The sequence below is a fragment of the Sceloporus undulatus genome, chromosome 2 (assembly GCF_019175285.1).
Source record: "Sceloporus undulatus isolate JIND9_A2432 ecotype Alabama chromosome 2, SceUnd_v1.1, whole genome shotgun sequence".
Lineage (NCBI taxonomy): Eukaryota > Metazoa > Chordata > Lepidosauria > Squamata > Phrynosomatidae > Sceloporus > Sceloporus undulatus.
In genome coordinates, this window is record NC_056523.1 from 206,672,480 (window position 1) to 206,699,163 (window position 26,684).

At 40.4% G+C, this 26,684-nt stretch overlaps 1 protein-coding gene across 5 annotated transcripts in view; it reads right to left on the reverse strand.

Annotated features, from left to right (window-relative positions):
* Positions 1 to 3,374: 3,374 nt before the first annotated feature.
* Positions 3,375 to 26,684, reverse strand: part of SUSD1 (sushi domain containing 1) — a 53,480-nt gene continuing 30,170 nt past the window's right edge. For 3 of the 5 annotated variants that reach the window (XM_042447366.1, XM_042447368.1, XM_042447365.1), the window contains 6 exons: positions 25,595 to 25,781; positions 20,094 to 20,187; positions 17,737 to 17,995; positions 8,448 to 8,487; positions 6,098 to 6,191; positions 3,375 to 4,056 (listed from right to left, as the gene is read on the reverse strand). In XM_042447366.1, the coding sequence (XP_042303300.1) occupies positions 3,843 to 4,056; positions 6,098 to 6,191; positions 8,448 to 8,487; positions 17,737 to 17,995; positions 20,094 to 20,187; positions 25,595 to 25,781 (888 nt within the window). In that variant the 3' untranslated portion in view covers positions 3,375 to 3,842. Of the gene's footprint in view, positions 4,057 to 6,097; positions 6,192 to 8,447; positions 8,488 to 16,679; positions 16,868 to 17,736; positions 17,996 to 20,093; positions 20,188 to 25,594; positions 25,782 to 26,684 lie in introns of those variants that run through there. The other 2 variants (XM_042447367.1, XR_006101713.1) reach the window with 2 other exon arrangements.

Consider the following 26,684-nt stretch of genomic DNA (forward strand, 5'->3'; position numbering starts at 1 on the left):
AAGCATAGGCTGCCGGCAGCCCCACGGCCATTGTTGTGGTCCCCAAGACCACCATCCCAAATTTTTGGGGAAAATGAAATTTTGTTTGCCCCCCCCCCCCCCCCCCACACACACAAAAACCTTGTATGGTTGTGTCTTTGGGCCATTTTAGAACCAGGAGATATGTTTTTTCAACTTGATCTGGAAGCTGTTTTGTTCCTTCCCTGACCTTCTACTGTATTTACTTCACCTGATGAAGAGCTTTGGAGAACACTATTTTGTGAGGCTTGAATTGGCCTAATAAATGTCTTATGTACTTAGCTGTTGGTGTTATGTATCATTGGAAATAATGCCTCAGTATAAATACCACTGGATATAATAATACCCGAATATAAAAATCAAGATTTTTAAAAAAGTTTCAGCCCATGAGCTTTCTTGTGCCCTCCCCAAAAAGCCCTTTATTTGCACCATAAAGATTTTTTTCCCTTGCATCTGCATACACCCTTTCCAGCAGCAACTACAGAAATGACAAATTTAACATTTGCTGCTAAGCCAGCTTTGCAATTATATGGCACCAGGGGCTTGCTAGCAACTCATTGTCATTAAAATTTCATACTCTTAACAATCACCAAGCAGATTGTGCTTCTCAGCAAAGCCAACACACATACTTCCAGCATGTTTTTTAAGAGGTTGCTTGCTGGCTCTATGCCAGTCGATACACCCACTCAAGGCAAGTACATCGGAAAGCTCCATTAGCGGCAGCTGAGTTATATAAAGGCTTTATAATCTTAGATCACCCAGCCTTCTGTCTAACCCTCTCCACTATATAAAAATAGCACTACCTTTCACCTCCATCACATTGGCAGTATTTCCAGATCAAACTTTTCTAGATCTTTGAGCTGCATGCACACAAGGGATTGTGCAGCATTCCAGTGTTGTTGCTTATTGCATTCCATTTATTTAGTTAACCTATATCCCAACCTTTCCCCCAGCACAGGACCTAAGGTCCTGCATCTCCTTAGGTGTCCTACAGTTCCCATTTTACTTGCAAAAAAAAAGCTAGTAAAATGTGGACTAGACAAAGGAACAGTTAGTTGGATTTGTAACTGGTTGACCAACCAAACCCAAAGGGTGCTCAGCAATGGCTCTTCCTCATCCTGGAGAGAAGTGACTAGTAGGGTGCCACAGAGTTCTGTCCTGGGTCCAGTGCTGTTCAGTATCTTTATCAATGACTTGCATTAAGGGATAGAAGGCATGCTTACCAAATTTTTTGCAAATGACACTAAATTAGGAGGTAGCTAATTCCCCAGAGGACAGGATCAGAATTCAAAATGACCTGAATACTATAGAAAGCTGGGCCAAGACTAACAAAATAAATTTCAACAGGGAGAAATGTAGAATACGACACTTGGGCAATAAAAATGAAATGCACAGATAGGTGACACATGGCTTGATGGTAGTACATGTAAAAGGATCTATAAGTCTTAGTGAACCACAGGCTGAACCTAAGTTACCAATGTGATGCCGCAGCTAGGAAAGCCAATACAATTCAAGGCTACATCAACAGGAGTGGATTGTGTCTAGATTGAGGGCAGTAAACAGTACCACTCTATTCTGCTTAGGTCAGACTTCACCTGGAATATTATGTCCAAACTGCTCGCCACAATTCAATAAGGATATGGATAAACTAGAGCTTACCCAGAGGGCAACCAAAATGATGAAAGGTCTGGAGACCAAGCCCTATGAGGAGCATCTTAGGGAGCAGGATTTAGCCTGGAGAAGAGATTATCATGACATTAAAAATTTGAAAGGATGTCATATTGAGGATGGAGCAAGCTTCAAGCTACAAGAAAAGAGATTTCACCTAAACATTAGGAAGAACTTCCTGACAGTAAGAGGTGTTCAACCATGGCACATGCCGTCTCAGAGAGTGGTAGAGTCTACTTTGAAGATTTTTAAACAGAGGCTGAATAGTAATTTGTCTAGGGTGCCATCCTGCCTACTTCTACTGGGGAATATACCAAGAACAGCCCAGAGTCCAGTTCAAAGGTCACACAATACCAGTTAGTCAATCACAGCAAAGGGCAGAGGCAAGAGTATAGTCACAAGGCACATCCAGAGGTCAGATAACTAGAGTCATGAATCTAAGAGCAAGGAACAACAAGGCTGCAAGACGGACTGTCAGCTGCAAAGAACCTCTGCAGCTAGAGGTCTTTTAAAAGGCCTCTGCTTCTCTCAGCTGAAACATATTAGTTGTCCTCTTGGCTTCTAGCCTGGAAGAACGCCTCAAAGTCCTTGACCTGCCTTCTCTCCACAGATCCTAACACCTGCAGCCTAGAGTCCATAGTCTGTTTCTCCCTTTGCAGCTTCCCGAGCCTGCTCTGGGACTGATGATCCAGGTACCCCAGATCTGCCTGTTTCTCTCAGCCTCTTCCATGTCTTCAGAGTCAGAGTCTTCTGACTGGGCCTCTAAGTCAGGCCCAGGGCAGTCCATGACAGGTGCTTTGTGTGTTCCTGCATGGCAGGGAGTTGGACTGGATGGCCCTTGTGGTCTTTTCCAACATGATTTTATGATGAAGACCCCAGGACCAAATCCAGTCCCTTAAAGTGAAAACACTGCTATTGTCAATTAGGGCAAGAGATATCAACAATAAGGGTGATGGACAGGTCTAGACATTACCAGTATAATTAACCAACATGGGCACATTGAAGAACCGCCATTCCCATCACTTTTCTTGCTGTTCAGGAGGATAGTTCTCCTGGAAGATTAGTGGCAAACCTAGCTTTGCAAAAGTCATGCCTATTGTACTATAAGCCATCTAACCAGGCTTCCTCAACCCAGTGCTTTCCAGATATATTGTACCATAACTCCTTTCTTCAATTAACAATGTCACTGGGCATTCTAGCTGGGGATGACGACAGCTGTAGCTTAACCTGTTAGGAAGGCACAAAGGTTAAGAATAAATACATCTGCAGGGTATAGAATGCTGTGAAATCTTGCCAGCATGGAATGCCTTCCCATTGCAAGGGGAAGAGGAGTACTTAATTTGTTTGCTGAGTTCATTTGTTTTTGTGAATTCAGGGTGTGAAAAAAAAGACTTGGTATGGTTGTTAGCTGGTTGTTTGGCTCTCAGGGAGAATCAAAGTGTTTTCTACCAAGTGGAAAGTGAAAATGACTGGAGTCAAGAAATATCCTACGATACGTGCTTTATTTAATTTTATCTGGTTTTATTTTACTTGTGTTGCACCTTACGTTTTCTGTCTCTGGGTGTTTTGAGCAGAATATACAGTCGGCCCTTCTTATACATGGACTTTTTTATACATGGATTCAAGCTTCCACAGTTTGAAAATGTTCCAAAAAAGTATAAATTTCAAATATCAAACCTTGATTTTCCATTTTTTATAAGGGACACCATTTTCTATGTCATTATATTTAATAGGACATGAGTATCCACGGATTTTGTTATCCACGGGGGATCTTGGAACCAAACCCCAGCGTATAACAAGGGTCCACTATACTTAAAATTCTGTACCCATTTGGACTGGGTGAATGTTTATACCTTGAAATACAGTGTAGTTCTCATCAGTTATGCACAGCTCAAACAATGCAAAGTAGGTTTGTTTTAACCTTATTGCACAAGGGTTAACTGAGCAAACCCCTGCATGTGAGCTGAAATAGCAACTATTCACATTTGCTAAGGAATTCACAAAGATATGTGTGTATACAGAGCATTTATCCAACATCAGCTAGGAATGAAAAGCAAATGAAGGAAAAGATGAGTCATAACAGAAATTATCACTTTATGCCAAAATGTGAAGGCAGGAGCTGACATTCTTTGGGCAAATTTGCTTGGTCTGAGTATTCAAGATGAAGAAGACAGCCACTGGTTTCCTCTCCTTATTGTATTCCCTCTTCCACATGACTGGTAGATGTGTGCATTAGAGAAGAGAAACAGTCTGATCACTGAAGATGATGCAGCACTCTGCTCACCTGTACTGATGGTGATAGATAAGTGTCCAGTTTTATGCAAAAATTGTCTTTTGGCCAGCTCAGCTGGAGATGTGGGTACTGCTGTACTATGCAGATAAGAGCCAGGGAGTGGTTAGGGGACAGGAAAAAAAAAGTCAACATTAAAATATTTTAGATGGACAAAGAGCTACAGAAGACAAAAAACAAGCAAGCAACCAAAAAAAACCCCCGCCAAAATACTGTCAGTATTGGAAAGTTGAGAAACTTGAGGTTTCTGAGGTGGTAGTGCTCTTCCTCTGGGGAAGAATTATTTGTAAAAAAAATAATGGTACACAGTAATAGTCATATTTAATTAAATTGTACAGTATCATGTCTCTACTAAGCTGTGCAAATTTACAGTGCTTTATCAATAAAATTTAATAACAATAGTAATAGTAATAGTAATAATAATAATAATACATTTATACAGTATCATACTGCAGGTGTAGATAGAATGTAGATTGGGATCTCCCTTATAATAATATGTGTCTGTCTTTCCTGCTTTGGAAATTCACAGTAGATCAACCAGGATTTCTGACTCCCTTAAAAAAAAAACCTACAGAACCCCCCCCCCCCCCAAATGTGGCCATATATATGTGTGTGTGCATGTATGTCTGTACTCACACACAAACATAACTGAACTGCAAATCTGTTTTCTTTGAACACAGTAAACTTTAGTTTGTTGAAATTGTGGCTTGTTAGAACATGGTCAAACCATGATTTTAGAAATGAACCGGGGCTTAACCAGGCTTGCTCATGTAAGAGGAAACAATACATTCCCATTAAGTCTGTGGTGATTCTTATTATTTAGTCGTGAAATAAATTCTTCTATACAAAAATGAGGAAATACACCCTCTTTTCCCAGTCTAAAACTGTCTCAGTAAAAAAAAAAAAAAAAAAGCTAGGGGAGGTTTGCTTAATGAAATGCACCTCATGCACAATACCCACCACATTCTCAGATAAAGGATATTATTTTGTGACAAAAGAATGTGCTACTTTTAAAAAATGGTACATAGGTGCGTTACAGACCACCCCTTTGGGGCGGCCTGTAGGCGCTCCTTTCCCCGCTGGATCAGGGCCTCAGCTGCCAGAATGGCAGCCTCTGAGGCCCCAATCCACCGCTTTCCAGGCTGCGAGGAAGTGACAAAAGGCCGCTTCCCCACGGCCTGGAAAGGGGTGTTCTTGGGGCTGCCATCTAAAGGCTGTGCCAGCGACGCAAATCACGGAAGGAGCTCCGTTTCGGAGCTCCTTCTAGAAACGTGGAAAGGGCACTCTATGCACCCTCACGCGGCACAAAGATGTCACATCCACGCCGCCCTGTTCGGAGGCGGCGCGTTCGTGACGTCATAATGGCAGCCCCCGTGTGGAACGGGTGCCCCCATTTTGTACATCCTGGGGACGTATTAGAGTTAGGTGTGTGCATAAGGCACGCACTTTCCCTAACCCTAGTACGTCCCCAAGACGTACTTTACGTCCGTCTGTAACGGGCCCTAGTTTACTTAATTGACAAAAGGTGGGGCTGGCCTAAAGACTAGCATACTGTCTTGTAATGAAAAAATTGGCAGGTTACATACTGCCAGAAAGTATGCGCAGAGCTTCCGCACCCCCTAATCCTAGTACGCGCTCTGCACGTACAAAATGGGGGCAGCTGTTCCATGCGGCCGCCGCCATTTTGACGTCTTGGACACATAGCGTCCAGACGTGTTGCGGTGGAAGTGATGCCGCGAAAGTGCCTTGCGCTTTGCAGCGCCACGTCTGGGGCCCAGGAAGGAGCGTGATTTCCGCGCTCCTTCCTCGGAGTGTCCAGGAGCCCTGCGGTTTGGCCGCTGCAGCTCCCGGACATTGCAAGCGGCGGCGGCGGGAGACCACTGCAACCCGGCGGTTTGTAACCCGCCTTACTTTGTCATACTAACTTATTAGTAAATATGTCTGTACTTAAGTTTTAAAGTGAGTTCACACTCAGTGCAAAGAATCCTTTACGCCTGTCCTGAGAATCTGTTATATGTCTCCCCTCTAGTTTCTCAAAGGTTTTTTATGGTGCCAATTCTTTTGTACAACCTTAACTAAAAAAGATGAATGCTACAAAAATTAGTATTTAGCTCTACATACCATGCTATGCAAAACAGGAGAAACAGGATAGAGCCGAAAGCAGCTATTGACCCTAGTATGACAACAGTCAAATGCTGTGGTGGGGATGATAAGTCTGAAATGAAAAGGAAAAAATAACACAAAATCTCAAGTAGACAGTCGCCAATTGGTCTTGCAATTCATCCTTTGAAGCAGCTTTCCTCAATGGTGTGCCCTCCAAGTATTTTGAACTTAATATCCCATGCATCCTCAACATTATATTTGGGACTAATATAATGCATTTTGGAACTGCAATCCAAAATATTTGGATGGGAATAGGTTAGGGGAAATTGGTCTGAAGGAAGTGACATTTTAACACACATACAGACACCAAAAGAAATATAGTTCTCTTGAGGCAAAGGTTGGCGGGTTACAGACTGCCAAAAAATATGTAGTGACTACGTATTAGGGTTAGGAAGGTGCGGTGCTTCCGCACCCCCCTAACCCTAATACGTAGTCACTACGTATTTTTGGGCGGCGGCCGTTCCAGACGGCCGCCGCCATGTTTACGTCTTGGACGCATAACGTCCAGATGTGTCATGGCACCTATGATGTTGCGAGTGCGCCAGCAGCGCCTCGTGGTGTCATAGCTGCGCCACGGAAAGAAGCTCCATTTTGGAGTTTCTTTTTTGCTCCGTAAAGGAGCCGCGCGGTTTGGCTGCAGCGGCTCCCTCATGGAGCAAACAGCGGCAGCGGCAGATCGCCGCAAAGCGGCGGTTTATAACCCGCCGTTAGCACTATTTATATGTCAAAAATATATAATTTAATGCATATGACATCAGAAAGAAAAAAGGAACAGAACATTTGGCTGAGAGTTTGGGCTTAATTGTGGGTTGTGCATGTCAGGCATCATGTTTGTTTTTCAACAATGATGGGTGATAAGAGAGGGGGGGGGGAGAAATAAACAATGCCTAGAAATTCAATATTGTTTGCAAGTTCAAAAGATAGAATTAAATGCAGCTACAAAGGAGCAGCTGAAGCATACCGCTGGCACTCTTTCCGTTACATCTGTGCTTCCTCTCAGGGGTGAAGCCATGCCAGGAAACATATTTTACTCAACACACAAACCAGGTGAGTCCCAATTTCATGGATATGTTAAAGCACCATACAGAGATGCAAAATTTCTGGGATTTTGAAGCCACAGAAGAGACAAATATGTCCCTTCTACACAAGAAAGGTAGGAGGATTACAATTTTTGGAAACACTGAACTAAATACAGTATTTACATTTTTAAAAAATCTTAAGCTTACTTCATTACTTTAAGAAGATAAAATGTGTTTTGTGTAGCTCAAGCTGTTATATTTAATTGGTATTACGGGCATATCTGCACAGGCCAAATAACACCTTCACCCCCATCTTCATGGCAATCTGACAATGCAAAACCCAATCTCCTATTCTGGTGTGAACTGTCATGATGACATATAGACAGTTCAGCAACAAATCCACATTATACCCCCTTAAAATGGATTTTAAAAACTCATCTTTTGATCCAGATCTTCCCAGAAAATACAGAACCCTCCAGAGTATGTCAGGCACTGTTCACACATGCATTCTGCTATGCTGCTCACCGATGGTTGTGTGGGTCACTCCCACTGAAGTCAGAATGAAGCACCCAGCCATATGATCGACAATGGATGCTTTGTTTTTGGCCTCAGAGGCAGTGATATGTTCTGCCGCTGGCAGCCAGAACAGCACAGCACATGGGCAAACAGCCTCCCGGCATTGCTCCAGAGTGCCCAGGTAACAGGAGGACTTAGCTGGCTTTAAGTTGCAGTGAACTGAATGGGGCATTCTTCTGAACAGACACATATAGGATTGCACTTTTAGATAAATTGCTTTGGCTCCTTACATGTATTTTAAAGCCTTGCCAGTTTATTTTGTTTGATGAAGAGAAGATGCAATATGCTAAAGGTAGGAAACAGTAAGAAGAATCAGAGGCTGTGTCATACAATGGTCTTGCCTATGTGCTTCAGACACAATGTGGCTGATGAGACTCAGCTCAGGCTAAAAACACCAAAGTGTGGCACACTCTGCAACCTTTGAAAGCTCTTTCCTAGAATCGTCATAAAAATTCTGCTTGGTTACTAATCCAGACAAAAGCAGAAGCAGTGTTACCATTACTACCATTGGTAGCTGTTACAACCATGGGGAAAATACTTTACTATATTGCTTTAAAAGCATTTCAATCACTCTTTCTTGGAGATTCATATATCTAATTCTGTCTGTTTCTTAATACAATCTATGAATTCAACAACTACACACATTTCTTTTCTTTTCTTTTCTTGCAGAAGTAGCTAGTAGTTATAACCTTCTGAATCAATTAAAAACTAACCTTTTATTTGTGCCCAGATCACACAGGATTGCGTTCTTACCTAAAAAACAAACACACAAACCTGCATCAGTTTTTCAAATGTCCTAATTTTCACTGTGATTGTAAATCTGCAACAGCCCAAATGCTAATTAGAGTAGAGCTACTGAAACATTACCTAAATGAGAAGTCAACACTTATCTAAATCTCACTGATTCAAGGATGAGACTCCAGTTGAGAACAGTAACTGGATCTAAGCCTATGTTATTTGGCAGCAGCAGCTAGCATTGTTGAATGGCCCTCCATACAGAAAATGGCAGCCTCTGAACACAGAAAGCTGAAAGATCAATGAGCTTAGATTTCTATAATAGCTTAGTTTTCTATCATTTGGGCAGGTGGGTAGGCGGGCAGGTGGGCTTTCTTACTTTCTGTGAGAGCATTCAGGATTATGAGCTCTCACTGGCAATCTAAAGACCTACAGTTCAGACACTGTAGGCCAAAACAATTCCACATAATACTTGATTACAATCAAAGTACAACACTGACCTAAGAGCTTGTGTGCGCATACCTATGTTTCACCTCCACAGACACTGTATATTGAAATTATCCTCAAAGGTGTTCTGCAGAAAGGAACACATCCAAAAGCTCCTTTGGGAATATGGAACTAACTATGCAGTATCTAAACCAGGGATGAGAATTGTGCAGTCCTCTAGATGCTGTTGGATTGCAACTTCCAGCAACCCTACCCAGCATAACTACTAGAGTAATACTGAGATCTGAACATCAGCAATATTTGGATTGGTATACCAACCCCAATCAAGAACCAAGCATGTGTCCCTTTCTTATAGTCTTGCAAGTAACATCTCAGAGAACCTTAGCTATAGTGCAGTGCTAGGCATATCTATTTGGAGCCCTCAATGAAACTTATTTTCAGGGTGTTATAGAACTGCAGCCTTGGGAGAGATAAAAGTGACTGCCATTTACGTGACATTCAGGAGGACAAAGGGGAGCAAGAGGAGACTATGTCAAAGGTTGCTTCCACACTGCTGAATTAATTCAGTTTGACACCACTTTAACTGCCATGGCTCCATCCTGCTGAATACTGGGATTTTTAGTTTATTGTAGTACCAGAGCTCACTGGTAGAGGAGGCTAAATATATCACAAAACTACAAATCCTATAACACCATAGCATTGGGTCATGGCAGTCAAAGCAATGTCAAACATCATTAATTCTGCAGTGTAGATGTAGCCAAAGATGACAATGACAAGGACCACAAACAAAAGGCTTTCATGCAGAATAAATAAAGTTGTTACTGGAATTAGTTCTGACACTTGAGCAAGTTGCTTACATTGGAAGTATCTGACAGAACAATCCTATATACGTCTACTTGTAAATAAATTCTCATAAAATTCAATGTGTCTTACTCCTAGGTAGATTGGTAAGATGACAGTGTGTAGCATTTTATGGCAATCATTAAAATAAACAACATATGCTTCTAATTTCCCCAATGTGATGATATTTGCCTACTTTTTTCTGATTTGTGTTCTCTTATCTTAATGCAAGTGCATATCTTAAAAAACCCATAACTACAAGAAGGAAAAATCATATGCATCATTGACGTGATTTACAGAAAAGCATAGCATCACACAACTGCCCTCAAAGCAAGTGTTTTCAGCCTAGAAGAGTTATATATGAATTGACTGAAGACACAAGGCTGTCCGATACAGTGGCATGTAAACCTTTTTTTAAAAAATGTGGCTCTTACTAAATGTTTTAGCAGCATTAATGGATCCTCTTGCACATTTTACATGCTCCCTGCAAAAACAGTTTTTGTTCTTATAAAGATAATGGATGTTTTCAAAGTTCTGCCTTGAGATAGCAAAGGAAGAAAGTGTGGTCCTTCCTGTTCCTGTTCAAGGAAAAGATATTAATGTATTTCAGTGACTGTTGATCAATTACTGTGCTTTTAAAAATGCAGGTGTGGTTAATGATACGACACCAGAATACAGCTAGGATCATTAGAGCTACTTTATGTGCACCTAAACATAGTGGGGGGGGGGGTGTTAAAATTAAAGTTTTTATTAGCTTTTTTTAAATACAGCACAAGAGCACCAACCTTTGCCCACAGCCCATCCACACTCTCAACACTAATCTAAATAGCTAAGTGCAACTATATTACATATAATTCGGCCACACACAGAGACATACAATAGAAAACAAAACAAATATACATGAGACAAAGGACAAGACAGGAAGACAGGACAATGAAGACAGCAGAGACAAAGGAGGAAACTGGGCAGGAGGGCTTCAGTCCATCTAGTCCCCTGCCAAGCCCCTGAAGGCGTGCTAGACCCTCCAGTACCATGAAGACAGTAGAGACAAGAGGGAAAGCTTAGGGAACTAACAAACAGTGGAGGCATGACATAGGGAGGAAAATAGCTACCGGGCAGCAGCAGTAGTGGTCGGTGTCACTAAAGTGAGAGAGCAGCAGTGACACCATAGCTACCACTTGTTAGCACTGTGCACAGGGAGATGACCCTCTTTGCGTATCCCCCTCATCACCTAGAAAACCCTATGATGAGACACAGCAAGTGAGACACAGACAGAATCAGAGCACTAATAGGAAGACATAAAGATGGCAAGACAAGTAGGAGACACACTCAGAAAGACAAATGCAATCCAAAGTATTACCAAACATAAAATAGGGGCATGGATGTTAGAAGCATGAGCCAAAGGGAAAACTTGACAAAGTAAAAAGAAAAAAGAAAAAAGGAATACATGAACATAGCAGTACTGTGGGGGATGAGTGGGTTAAAATAGACAGGAATGGGTCATTTTGATTCAGACAATTACAAAGTATTCTACTTAGGGCATGAAACGACACGAAGAAACAGGGTGGCTTTCATACAAAGAAGAGATATGGTGATGCAAAATCAGGCCAAATCACCTGAAGACTTCATGGGAAAACCTATGAATATCATCGTAATTCAAGTCTACCAACAACAGAGGCAGAACAGGAAGAAATGGAAAGATTTTCTGATGGAGTACAAGAAGAAATTAACAACACACCAGAACAGGATGTCAAGCTGATCACAGGCGACTGGAATGCCAAAATTGGAAGCAAAGAAGAATAAAAAACAATAGGCAGATTTGGATTAGGCAAAAGAGACAAAGAAAGTGAGTGTCTCATAGATTTTGTGAAGCCAACAACCTATTCATTGCAAACACATTTTTCATACAGCTAGAAAGAAGGCTATACACATGGACATCACCAAATGGCCAATACAAAAACCAAACAGATTATATAATCAGAAGTAAAAGATGACCAAGTTCCATTCTGGTGGCTAAGATTAGACCAGGTACCAAATGTGGCACAGATCACGAACTACTCATATCAAAAATGAGAGTAAAACTCAAGAAGAAAACAAAACCGGTCATCATACCAAAATATGATCTAAACAATATCTCATCGGAATTTACTGACAATATAAGGAACAGATTTGCACTACCAAGCATAATAGACTGAGAAACAGAAGAACTATGGCCTGAAGCCAGGGACATAATAAAAGAAGAATGCAGATAGACACTGTCAGTAGACAAAGAGAGAGAGAGAAGAAACGATGGGTGACAGATAAAACACTACAGGTAATAAAGGAAAGAAGAGAAGCAAAACAAAAAGGAGACAGAAACAAACTAAGAACCATTAATGCAACAGTACAACGGCTAATGCGAAAAGATAAAGAGAACTTCTACAATAATCAATGCAAATAAATAGAAGACAACAACAAAAAGGGAAGAATGAGAGACCTATTCCACAAGAACCGGGAAATCTAAGGAAATTTCAAACCAAGGACTGGGACGCTCTATAACAATAAAAATAACATAATTCAAGACCAAGAAAGAATAAAAAGATGGTGGATGCAATACACAGAAGCGTAACATAAAAGAGATGATAAAATGAATGACATGTTGAACAAAGAGCCACATGAAGATGAGCCCCAAATTCTAAAAAATGAGGTGGAAGCTGCAATAAAGGAAATGGTGAAGAACAGATGATATGCCAATCAAACTGCTGCAACCCATGCTGACAAAAGTCAACTACAGTGCTAACTAACATTTGTCAACAGATATGGAAAACAAAACGATAGACAACAGATTGGAAAAGATCAATATACATTCCCACCCACAAAAAAGGAAACACAAAAGACTGCAGCAACTACAGGACTATAGCACTAATCTCCCACGCAAGCAAAATTATGCTCAAAATGCTGCAACATAGATTCCATCTATATATGGAGGGGGGAAATCCAGAGGTCCAAGCAGGGTTCAGAAAAGGAAGAGGCACCGGGGACCATATTGCAAACATACAATGGCTAATGGAGCACACTAGGGGGTTCCAAAAGAAAATCAACATGTGCTTTATAGACTATAGCAAAGCTTTTGACTGCATATATTATGAAAGGCTATGGAATGCCCTTAAAGACATGGGTGCCAACACATTTAATAGTCCTGATGAGGAATCTGTACTCAGGACAAGAGGCTACTGTCAGAACAGAACATGGAGAAACAGAATGGTTGGCCAACTGGCAAAAGGGTCAGAGAAGGCTGCATTTTCTCACCCTACATGTTCAACTTAAATTCAGAACATGTTGTAAGAAAAGCAGGATTTGACATAAAAGGAGACAATGAAGAAATAGTTCTCATACCTGGTGAAAGAGTTCTCATACTTGGGATCAAAAACTGATAGACACAGGAACTGCAGCCAGAAAATCAGAAGAAGATTAAGAATGGGGAGGGCAGCTATGAAAGAACTGGAAAAGATCCTAAAATGCAAAGATATACAACTGAGCACAAAAGTTAGAATCATACAAGCCATTTCACTGGAAGGAACATTAATCCTAGTAAAGGTATAAGGAGGTAGAAAGAGAGGAAGGCCGCATGCTAGATGGATGAACTCTATTAAGGAGATCACGGGCATGAATGTACAGCAACTAAGCTGAGTAGTGGAGGACAGGGGGTCTTGGAGATGTCTCATCCACAGAGTCGCCATGGCTCGAGATCAACTTGACAGCAGTTAACAATAACAAAAGTGTGGTTGGCTGTGTTAAATTCCAAAGGTTACTTGGGAAAAAGAACTACGTAACTGCATGGCTCTTTGCCTCCAAAATCATATAAGAATTAACATGGACAGATAAATACAGATATCTACTGAATAATCTGGCACTAAATTAATAAATCGCATGGTACAATGTATGGTATTGAAAGGAGCAGTTCACACAATATATTTTTTGAAAAGATATACATGCACATGTGATACAAACATAATTAAGGATGTTCATAAAATTCTCCCTATCTGGGTTCTCTTCAGATTTAGAGATTTCCCAGTTAATTGATCTTGTTCCCAGAGCAGCATCAATTCATTACTAACCTATCATATTTTTATTGTTTTCTAGATTTGTTTTATACAGGTGGAAACTGATGCAGTTTTCAATTTGATCATATCTTTTGTTACAGATTACTGAACTGCACCACTGCAAGCATGCATTAGTTAAGGAACAGAACAAAAAGAAATCTTGATGCAATTGTTCAATCATAACAACATTCCTTCTTCACTCTGTGATTCAAATCCATTCACATATGCACTGGTGTGCATCACTTGACATATATGGGAGGGAGGTGGAGATTAAAAGAAAAAAGCCGCAGTAAACCATGATTCCAAAAAAAAATCTTTAACTTAAAACAAAAGGAAAACAAAATGAACTCATAGGGGGGAAAATGAAATGAAATTGAGCCAGTAAGCCTAAATAGAACAATTTGAACCTGACAATCGCTGGATACCCATGATTATAGCAAAACCTCTGAAAATAATTATTAAGAGCCTATTCCTCTTCTAATGGCAGAAAATAAGGTGGTGGCAACAAGAAGAAAAATATCGATGGCAAGGGAAAGAAACAGCTGGTGGAGGTAGCAATGAGAGAAGGAGGCAGTAGGTGTGAGCTGCCAATTCTTTTAAGGCCCAGCTTGTGGAGGAGCAGATAACAAGTGATTAGCCAAGCCACCCTGCCAGAATACTGTGGCCCTGAAGGGATACATTTGGTGCATGCAGCCTCTTTCTCCAAGTGCTGCTGCTGCCACCACCCCTGTAGGCATTTGCCAAACAGATTTTTACAGGAGTAGTTCACTACTATGGGATCCTGGCCACAGTATCAGCTGCTTAGGATGCTATTATATGGACTCTTTATCATGGGGCTGTGATGTATTAGGAAATCCCAAATTCCAACTCCATGTGTACAGGTTACCTAGATCAGTGCCACTCAAAGTGATAGTAGACCAGTGCCAGTCCCTGAACATTTGGCTGCCAATCCTTGGTGAATTTTGAGCAACAAAAAAAAACACAAGTGTAGCCAATAGGCATAAATATGTTCCCACCTGTGACACAACAGAAAATGAAAATGCCTGTCCCCCACATCTGTTCACGTGAGATGCATTGACCTAGATTACTGCTACTTAAAGTGGTTGTCTTCAGAATGGTGATGGTCCAAGAGCCATTGATTAACAGTCTGCAGCTAGTTTCTGAATATAAAAATAATGGCTGGCATCATACATTGTAGTTTTGGATTAATAAGAAGAGCTACAAATCCTTTCAGTGCTCTGTATTCATCTATGCTATTTAGGAATACAAATATATACATGATCCCTCCCCCCCCCCACACACACACATGTATATTGCTTAATTTTAAATATATTAAAATGGTGTACAACAGTAATAAAATGTACAATATAAAAATACCTAGAATTAACATTAAATATTCTTGTTACTGCAAAATTAGGCAGGTAAGTAGATGTGTAAAAATAAAAATGGTTGGAGAGTGTTAAATATTGGTGGGAAGTGTAGCCCATACAGGCAGCAGAGCCGTTTGTAGAGCTTAAAGGAGCTCTACAAGGTGCCAAATCCTATCACCTAAATTGGTTCAGCACCTTGCATACATCCTTTAAAGTGCAAACTGAAATCCAATTCAGATTCACCACTCCACTGACATCAGAGCCATAAGATTCCACAATGCTCAATGCCTCGTTTCAAGCAAATATGGTTTGTTTCACAGTACAGTACAACTCCTGTATCTGCAGGTCCAGTAACTGAGGTTTCACTTACCTGTACCCAGAAAAGAACAGTATCTCTAGACTTCTGGAGGTCCTCCAGCACAACTCTATGGTCAGCTTCCACAGGACACAGACCACAGAACTGCACTGAAGATCATCAATTCCTAGAGAGAGCACCTCTCTAGGCATGTGGAGGTCCTCCAATGTGACTTCATGGTCAATTTCTATGGGAAAATAAGCGTTCACCATTATCTGTGATTTTTGCTAACTGTGGTAAATTTGAGAACATATCCCTCGTGGATACAGAGAGTTGTACTGTACTTCCGTCTACATCCTGCCTACTGCAGCACTCCTGCATGAGAGGTCAGGGCATAATTTTATAGAAAATAGCATCTTGGAATCCACTGAGCATTTTTTATAAAGATTCAGACAACAATAAACTTTTGTTCACTAAAGGTTTCTGTCTGTAAATCTACTATATAAATTGGATTTGGAACATGTGCCTAAAAGGATAACTTAAGCTTAAAGTTTTCATTTTCAATTCTATTTTCATGTATAAGCTATATGCTCCCCCTTCCCTCTTTCTCTCTCTTCATGTGATAAGGATTTCTGAAAATATACTAAGCTTCCTTCATCTGTGCAGGGTGAGCGACTTGAAAGAATTTGGAAACCAGACATTTAAATGAATGCAAGTTCTAGTTTGACCAAGGGCATATTGTGAACTTAAATGTCTCATTATAAGCTGGATAATTAGGGATTTTATGGAACTGCAGCAGCAACAAGGTCTTGTTACATCAAATGACTGAAGTGGGTGGCTCATTCAACAATGAGCCACCCAACAGTTTCCTTGAAGTTTGACCATAATATTAAACTTATATTAGATGAGCAAGGAATACTGTACTAGAAATGATCTTATACTGTCAAATGAGACCACCTTTTACATAAATACTGTTACAAGGCTTGGGAAAGATTCACCTGAAGAAATTTCCTTGAGTATGTCCTCATTAAGATTTCATGCACAAGAGGGGGAGGGATGAAATCTGAGTATGTGCTATGAGATAAGGTGTCATGTGTTTCTTTCCCTTTCTTTTGTATTACAAAGACAGAGGTACAGCTCCGTGGCTATACACCTTTAGAACAACAACTAAATTACCTCAGAAATTAAGGCATCAATCACAAGTCTTCATTCCCCAGGATACTGTACAGAAATACACTCATAAATCTTTCTCTTTTACCCATGCGGTGTCCTTGAGTGTGTCTGTAAAGGATCTCATAACCTTGTCTCCAGGGCATTTGGGGCTCCAATTTTAAAATGAATTGCAGAGCTGCCTGGTGGTGTTTCTGTAGTATGCAATATGAAAAATGGGGAACACGAGTGAACCACCCCATCTAATACCAATTCCCCCATGCTCTGCAGTGTAACCCAAACTTTGTCAGATGCTTTAATAAGCTACAGAACTTTCTACCTCCCATCTTTTGAGGGAGGAACAAAGATGTTTTAAAGAGGTGCACATTAGTTTTGCCCAACCTGATGTATCTCCCTAATTTCTCACACACAAATTAAAATACACTGGGATCTTTCTTTGGACGCGCTTGCTATCTACAGTGACTTTAAGAGACAGGGCCTACTTGGTACTGGTGTCTCAACTGTGAAATGTTCTCTGTAGGGAGACTTGCTTAATGTCTACCTTAATATAACTTCAATATCAAATAGGCTTCATCTACACTGTAGAAATAAAGTGACACCACTTTAACTGCCATGGCGCCATCCTACATAATTCTGGGATTTGTAATTTTCAGAGACACCAACACTCTTTGACAGAGAAGGCGACATACCTTGTAAAACTACAAACACCAGGTCTCCACAGAGCTACAGCACTTAAAACGGTGTCAAAATGAACTATTTCTAGAGTTGATACACCTGTAAAGATTTTGGGGGGGGGGATCTCCAGACTCATTAATCTTTTGCACTTTGTTTTTATGCTGCTTGCTGTTTGTTTTGTCTAATTATTGTTACATATTGTTAAAATTAGTTAATTACTGTTCTACTTCTTTTATATAATGCTGTGTTAACATTCTTGTTTGACATTTATTTTCACTGTCATTTTAACTTTTTGTAAGTCACCCTGGGAACTTCTTGAAAGGTAGGTTACAAATCAAACAAATGTAATTCTCATTCAAAACACTGTGATTCTTAAGTGCACCCTTACCCCATTCCACTCACTGACAGTCCTGAGTATAATGCAGTAATCTTTTCCTTGTTTCAAGGGAGCGTTGTAATATTTCCCGTAGTAAAGCCTGTCTCCCAGGGCAAACTTCAGTCTGTCGTCATCAATGACATAAGCTGGGAATTCAGCTGCCACGTAGCCATCTGAGTCAGTGCCTTTGCCAAAGTAGGTTAGACTAGTCAAGGAATAACAATTAAAGCTGCACTGAGAGCTCCAGGGAATAACAATTGCTTGGTAAGAACTAGAAAGAGAGAGGAAAGCATTAAGTAGCGTCAGATGCTGTTCATATCCAATTGCTTTTTGGTGTCAGTATAGATTCCCTTCAAAGTGTTTAAAAAACCCTCACTCACTGCTCATTACTAAATGCAGAGAATAAAATCATCTCCAGTTCTGAATTTTTATGCAATCTTCAGTAATGCCAATATAAGTCTACAGCCATACTATCCAGACTGTTCAATCTGATTAAAAAAACCAAGAATTTGTGGGATAGAGGACAGCTATGCTGGACCAGATCAAAGTCCTATCTGGCCCTGCATTCTGTCTGATGCACATGGGAAGCCTAGAAGCAGGACTTGAATGCAACAGCATTCTCCCATTCATGTTCCGCAGCAAGTGGTATACAGAGGCATACTGCCTCTCATACTACAGGTTATACTTAGTCAACTTGACTGGTAGGCTTTGATGGCCTTCATCAATCTGTTTAGTCCCCTTTTCAAACCATCCAAGCAGGCAGCTATCACTTCAAAAAGAACTGTAACACCTCATTAGTTATGGGCATGGGGATATGGAAAGAGCTGGAAGATCCTGGGGCAACTACATAGTATTAGTAGCAGGTGGACCTAAGTGTAGTATAGTGCTTTTAGCACAGATATAAACTGCAAAATCTTGCTACTACGGAAGGAAGCATTTGGGGAAACCATTAACATGAGTATTAAGCCAAATCTCTAACTTTTATAAATCCAGTTTCTTAGAAAAAGCTTCCAGCCGATTAGTCTTTTATTATGCATGGAGATATGGAAAGAGCTGGAAAATCCTTGGGAAGCTAGTATTAGTGACAGGTAGGCCTAAGTGTAGTATAGTGCTTTTAGCACAGACTGCTAAATTGGTAAAAATTGCAATTACAGTAGATTGCTAGCAATTTGGTTGCCATGGCTCCATCCAACAGCCATTTTTTACTCCAATCGAACCCCCCCCGTGCAATTTATCCTGCTTGATGTTCACACTTAAAAGTAGCGATCTCCGTTGTTGTCAATCAAATGATATGCATATTCACTTCAATGGTGACGTGTCATGTATCTGCTGCAGCCATTCGTCAATGACATGGGTACTTCCCCCTCTCCTTTTTAAAAAAAATCTAGCAGTAACATTCACATATTCTATCAATTTGTCAAATTTAATTTTTTTAAAAAATGCCGGCCCCGGTGGCATCCAAGCAAAAAGTGTATGAAAACTTGGACTTTGGCTGCAGTGGTGGGAGCAAGCGAAAGGGGGAAAAAATGTAGCACAAATATTCACATATTCTATGTATTTGCCTAATTTAAAAAAAAAAAACAGCTCCAGCAGCATCCGAGCAAAACTTTTATTTTGGCTGTAGTGGCGGGAGCAAGCAAAACTGAAAAAAATGTTAGCCCAAGTATTCACATACTCCATCAGAAAATTAAAAATAAATTAATTTTAAAATCTGCTTGCAAAGCGACCGGTGCAAGAGGGGAGGCATTTTCCACCCACTGCCCACTCTCTGACCTTTATCCCTCTCCTTAAATGACCCAATCATGACCCATTTGTTCCCATTTGCCAACACCACAGAAGAACCGGGTTTTCCGGGGGGAAACTGGGAAAAAAACTGATATTGGAAACCTGCGCTGAGGGGGATTTGCCCCAGTTCGGGTGTGCAAAACCCCGATCCAGGTGTGCAAAAACCGGCGCCTGTGGGAACTACCCACTTATAATTCGGTTTGAAATTCGGTCTATAATGTGTGAATGACCTCTTAGGGTAAAAGAAGAACCAAAGTACTACTGATTGCAGCAATGAAAAAGAGAAGCGTTACTTCTGTGTGCTTTAATTAATGAAGAATTTAAGTGCATGTACTTTCCTATGTGTTACATGTTTCTATGATCTGAGAAATCACTGGATCACTGGAATCAATAAGGCAAAATCTATATGTGGTAGGAAGTAGATCCAAGTATGTAAGAAATTAAGTCTCTTGATTTAGAGGGACATTTGAAAGGATATGGAACAAAATCATCTAAAAAGATAATTTTCAGAAACAAAATATAAGAGTAATTATTAAGCATTCTTGAGTGCATAAAACACAATATATAGCATTAAATGTAGAAACCTTATTGGCCCATTTCTTTCTTCGGCTTTCCTCAGGTGCAACGATGGCAGAGAACCTTGTACTGATATGAATTCTATTTCTGGGGACTGTGGATCTAAAAAGCAAACCACACATTGTTGTCATAACTACACAGTTTATTTATGTATTAGTTCATTTGTTTTTTTAAATACTGTACCTGTTCTTCCTCAAACAGAAACTAAAGCAACTTTTAAAAGAAAAAAAATATTAAATCTACAATAAGAGCTATAAGAAGAAAACAAAAATGGCAACACTATGAAGAAAGTCAAATAAAAACACAGTCTTAAATAACAAAAAAAAATCACTTTTTATATTTTGAAACTAAATAGCATTCAGCCCACATGAGATATTTTCCTTTTAAAAAGCCATTTTTACCAGGTACCTAAAATTGTTGGGGTCTGATGTCAGAGAAACTCTTAGGGAGAATGTTCTTAACACTGGTGACACAACTCAGCTCTTTATGGAGAGTGGCTGTATTTCAACCAAAGGATGAGTAGAGACTCAAATGATGGAAGAAGTGCTCATGGAAGACCACAAAGGGCAAGGCAGTCTTTAATATAGGAATTATACATTCATTTTTAATGTACAAAGTTATGTATGTGTGGTGCCTCTGTGTGTATAAGTATGTGTATACATTACTCACTGCAATACTTACTCTTTGGAGATGTATGAATATGTTTTTAAAAATCAGCTGTGAAAAGTTCTTCATCTTAAAATATTTTGCACAACTGTTTGTCACATGTAATCCTGTGGCCCCAAAGGGAAACAAGCCCTCACAAACCTCACAAATTTGATATGCTGTAGATATGCTGATATGGTGTAGTGGTTTGAGTGTTAGACTGCAACTCTGGAAATCAGAGTTTGATTCCCAGCTTGGCTATGGGAACCCACTGGGTGACCTTGGGCAAGTCGCATGCTTTCAGATTCAGGAGAAGGCAACGGCACACCTCCTCTGAATAAATCTTGCCAAGAAAACTCCATTATAGGTTCGTCTTAGGATTGTCATAAGTCAGAAACTACTTGAAGCCACACAACAAGTTAGCCACCAGTCTAATTAGTTGCAAGTCTTTTTAATAAATAAAATAACATGCTACCTGGCTGAATTTCTTTGGTCATAGAAAAAAAATACTCATGGAAGAGAATGGGTGATTGGAAAACATATACAAATTTACTGGATGGAGCACATTTAACTGTACTTCTTTTAAGGAGACATACTTTTATTTTTAACACGAAGTAGTATTTCATGGGTTTAGCAGTAGAGGGGGAAATTCCATGCAGGTCACTGGTCTAACATCATGGAAGTGTGGGTAAGCATGAACTGGCATCATGTTTGAGTAAATAAAAGCAGCAAAAGATGGACAATTGGCTCTGTCTGCAAGGCTTCACTTGGACTAAAATAAACACAGTTTTATTGGAATGGAAAAGACCACAATTTTATTGGTTGCAGCTGAAGAGGCTTGAACTAGCATGGGTCCGCATCCAGACATCCACAGACCCACCTGCCAGTCAACAGAAACTAATTCACTAAGGCTGCTTTCTGTACATCCCTTGCATTGGCGTGGTACAGACTGCCCCAAAGGGGTAGGTCTGTGGCGCCCCTTTTATCTCTGGGTTGGGGGCAGGGCAGCCTCACCGGCAGCCCTGTGGCCCCAATCCAGATTTTTTCCGGGCCACGGAGAAATGGCAAAATGCCACTTCTCTGTGGTGCAGAAAAGGGGTGTCCTTGGGGCTTCATGCCCTTGGACACCCCGGGAGCCGCAGTCATGGAAGAAAGGGGCCACCTGGCCCCTTTCTCTCTGGCATCATTCTCACAGCCGTTTGGGTGCTGTGGGAACAATGCAGTGCCCAAAAGGAGCTCCCTTTCAGAGCTCCTTCCTGCACCACGCCCAGGCCGCTGAAAGCGGCCTGGGGTGGCGCAGAGATGTCATGCACGAGCCGCGCCATCTGGACATGGCGAGTGAATGATGCCATCATCGCAGAGGCCGCCATGATTACACCGCCGCCACGTACTAGGGTTGCGGGGTGTGCAGTCGCTCAGCCCGTGCGTAACCCTGGTACATGGCCAGGCCATAGTTCCCCATTTAGCTGGACATGGCAGGGTCAACCATTCCTGAGCTGGGTGTGATACTAGATGCCTACAAGTCTCAGTCCCTGAGGGGACCCCTACAGTGGGGCGGATGGGTACATAGGATTGCAAACTGGAACTGTCCACATGCCAAAACCACCAACCTGTAAGAAAATCAAAATGTCTCATACTCTAAGGAACACATCTCCTGACACAAGAATAGGCTTGAAGCCCAAAATTAAGGAGAGATGGTGAGAAATAGCAGCCAACTGAATTTGTATTCAGTTGAGCTACCTTGTATGACAGAAAGCTTCCCATCTGTCTTGGAAGCTCACTCTTTTCCACTAATAATAATAATAATAATAATAATAATAATAATAATAATAATGTTTATATACCGCTTTTCCAAATTAGATCAAAGTGGTGTACAACAGGAAGTACAATACAAAGTCAAAATAAAACATAACAGGCCTCTCTCCCCCTCAAGATGGTGGTCTGAAGGAGGGCTCTTAGTCTTTCAGGCCAGGCCTCTCTCCCCCTCAAGATGGTGGTCGGAAGGAGGGCTTTTTTTTCTTTCAGGCAGGCAGTTGGAGCTTGCCTGCCTCTCTCCCCCAAGATGGTGGCTGAAGGGAGGGCTTTTCTTCTTTCAGGCAGGCAGTTGGTCTAATCTAATTGCTTGGTCCTGCTGACCCACAAATTAACACAACCTCTTGAGAAAGAGACAAACTGACATGACAAAGAAAATGGTGCCCTGCTGCCCCTTGCCCAAGATGCAAGCCCCAAAATGCACTACCCGATGAACTGGAGGGACCATTTAATCATTCCCCACTTGAACATTTCTTCACATCTCTAGCTGCCTCACTCTGGTCCCATGCCAACCCTTCCTTTGTTACAAGCAGGATTGCTAAAAACTGGTCCTATTTTTGAAAGTTCTTTAAAACATGAGTACTCCAGGTTTATCTTTTTAGAAACGGTTACAAGACAGTAAGAAATTGTTTAGAGCTTGTAAAATGGATGGATCAAATTTAAGGAGGGATCTGGATAACAAGTACAAGTATTAAGAATACTGTTGTAAGGAGAAACTCCGTTTGTTTTATTTTCATTTAAGAATTAGGTTGATACAAAGGAGGGAGAATATTAAGATTTCTGATTATAGAAGTAGATCTCTCTCTAAATCTATATATTAGTATGTAATAGTAAGCGTATTATAGCGTGGGAGGAAACTATAATATAAAAAATTCTAAATGGAATATAAGAGTCACATGAAGTATAAAAAGTAGAAACAGGTATTAGAGGTAAAAAAATGCCAGTTACTAATGGGAAAGGAAGTGTGTTAAAGAAACGGTAAAGATTTAAATTTAAACATGAAATGAAAAGAAGGGTTGTGGGGCTTTGTTATAATTCTTTAAGGAAAAGTGTTTATGATGTATGATATAGTATGCATTGTGGAAATACTTTAATAAAAATGGCTTAAAAAAAAGAAACGGTTACATGAAATTAAAGGTTACTTCACCTTGTAAATCTAAAAAACCATGGGGAATATAAATAAGTAGGCTTTTAATATGTAATCAGGAAATATTCTTATGGGGTGTGTGCCTGTGTTTATATTTTTATATGTTTATATGTATGTAATTTTAAACATAATTTTATACTGTTAAATGAAATGATTTTAATGGTTTTTTAAAACTGAATTGGTTAAGTTTTTAATCAGTTTTATATGTGAGATACCTTAGGTCGCACTTCATGAGAAAGGCAGCATAAAAAAATCAAATCATATCAAATAAAAATGAGACACTTAACCCAAACTAATAATAAAAGCTTATAGGTTACAGTCTGTCCTCTGTTTCCACAATTTTTTTTATCCCTGGATTCAAGTATCCACGGCTTGGAAATATTTTAAAAATATATAAATTCCAAAAAGGAAACCTTATTTTTGCTATTTGGTATAAGGGACACCATTTTATTGTGCCACTGTATTTAATGGGATTTGAGCATCCACAGATTTTGGTATCCACGGGGTGGATGTGGTCCTGGAAGCAAACTCCAGCTGATAGCAATGGCCTATTGTACTTTCTAAAAATAACATTCCACGCTCTCATCATAACTAAGAAGGTGGAGAAACACCACCAGGTATTTAAATAGTGAAGCAGAGACAGCCAGCATAAGAAGGCTGCCTGCTCATAGGCTGCAAAAGGGACTGAACTGACTGTGCAGCCTGCCTCCCAATCCTTCAGTACACTTTCGTTTTTTGTTGTTTTCTGGGAATTGTAAAAATTGGGCCTGGGAGTCAGGGGTGAGAGTGAAGGGAGTGAAAACAGAGAGAAACGTCAAGCAGCTGGCAGGACACAATACGGAGCTGATAAGGATGAATATGGCTTTGATGAGTCACAAATCATTCAGGCTTTGACAGATGAATAATTTAGCAGAATATTATAGTAGTAGGTTAGAAGGTGGTGGACAAGAACAGCAGCAGGCTCTTCAGTGAGCTATTTTAAAACACAAGAGTTATCTACTGTATCTGGAAAACAGAAAAAAAGCATGATCCATCAGACTGAACTGAGGAAGCTGATACTTTTTAAAACAACTTTTAAGATCAGCCATTCTTCACAGGTAGGAAAAGAGAGTCTCGTGGTAGTTAAAGTCCTAAATCCAACTGAACCCATGTAGTAAGACCCATGGAATCACTGGGAAATGAATCAAGGATTCTACTTTAGTTGGGACTAGCAAATGGAAATAAGCCAAAGTTATTAAAGATACCATAAAAAACACCACTGTGTTACTTTATAAGGAAAAAGAACACAATAACTGTGAAGATGCTGAAACAAATTTATCTGCTGAAGATAAACAGCTTCACCTAGTGGATGATTACAGATGGAGGGAAACATGGAAAGAGGTGGCAAAGAGTGTCCTCTATGTTGGAAGCCCTCTGACAAACAAGCTTTCTTCAGTCACAGTGCTAGAGAAATAACTACTACTATTACTACTGTATGTACTTGATCATAAATTGACCTAATTAATGAGTCAAGGGCAGGTTTTGGTGCCAAAATTGTGCATTTTGATATGATTTGTGGGTAAGTCAAGGGCAAAACTTGGGGGCGTGTAATAAAGGATGTAAAAGATGAAGCTAAGGAAATTATGTCAAAAGAACTTAGAAACTTTTGGAAGACATACATGTAAAGTCACAGTAAAAGCCTCTGCTGTGCTAAAGCCTCTGCTTAATACAGCCACTAGACATCATCCTTAACATTCTGCACTTTGCCAGTGGCAGAGTAAGTGGCATTGATTCTTATTTGATCTAGCAAAAGAGGGGCTTCTTAATGAATGGAGAAAGTACTTAAATATTCCCAGTCACCCCGACCTCTCACTCTGCAGCCTGATCTTGTTAGAAAGACAGAGAAAAATGTAAAGCAAGACCTACCAGTGATTTGGGTGGTCATGTAGAGTAAGATGCTGTGATCCAGGTTTGCTGTGGAGATGTTGACAGTGTAATTGCTCCCTGGAGGCAATTGAAGACACATTTCTGGAGTCTGAGAATTTGTGGTGAAATTAAGAGTCACCTTATGATAGAATTGTTTCTGATACCAGCGCAGGCCTTGTATGTGAAACTGTTAAGGAAATGTGCAAAAAGGGTGTGAATTGAAAAACTGTTGACATTTATTGCATAGTGTTGGGGAGGGGCTTTAATGTGACCTCCTCACTGAAGGAAAAAAAACATTTTGGAGTAAAAAAAAATACTCATCATAGCTCCTGCTCTTTCCATTTGCATAATAATGCCTCCACTCAACTGCCTAGCACTATATGTGGAAAGGAAATAGTCAAACAAGAGTTAACTACAGCCTAACTTCAAAAGTGCTCTGGAAATGATTAATTCAGGCCTCCAATAACAGCAACTTGACCTTCCACGAATAGCCTGCTGTATCATGCTGGATAGAGGATTCTGAAGCTTATAGTCCAAAAAATAGATCTTGTCCAAGATCTGGTTGTATTCGCGGCTGGCATACTTTCTGAGAAGTACTTGTGACCTCTCTGACAGATTTGAAGTTTCCAACCACTAGAACAAAGGATTGGGAGAGTTAACCACCTCAATGTGGCATCATTTCAACATGAAGGAAACCACCAAAAATGCAAGGAAACAAGAAGGCTGTAGTCAAGCCTGCTCCCTATTTATAGGCTTTGTCCTTACAGAATATTTTTTATGTAATAGTGCTACTCAAAAATGTGGATTCCCACCTACAAATAGAAGTGTTTCGACCAGCCATTCTACCTTCTCATAATCATGTCTACCATCTTGTTTACACACCCATTTCTTGTTGTGTAGGCCAAGCCCTCAGAGACCATCTTGTGTTGAAGAAGACCACTCACATATCTAGCCTTATTAGGGCTGGGTCAGCATGGGCCAAAAAACTCCAGGAGCAGCCTGTAATATTCTGGCCCCAAAGCTACCTCGAAGTCCCCCACCCTTACATGGGCACTATTAAGTGACACCAGGAAGCTATTCATATGCATGT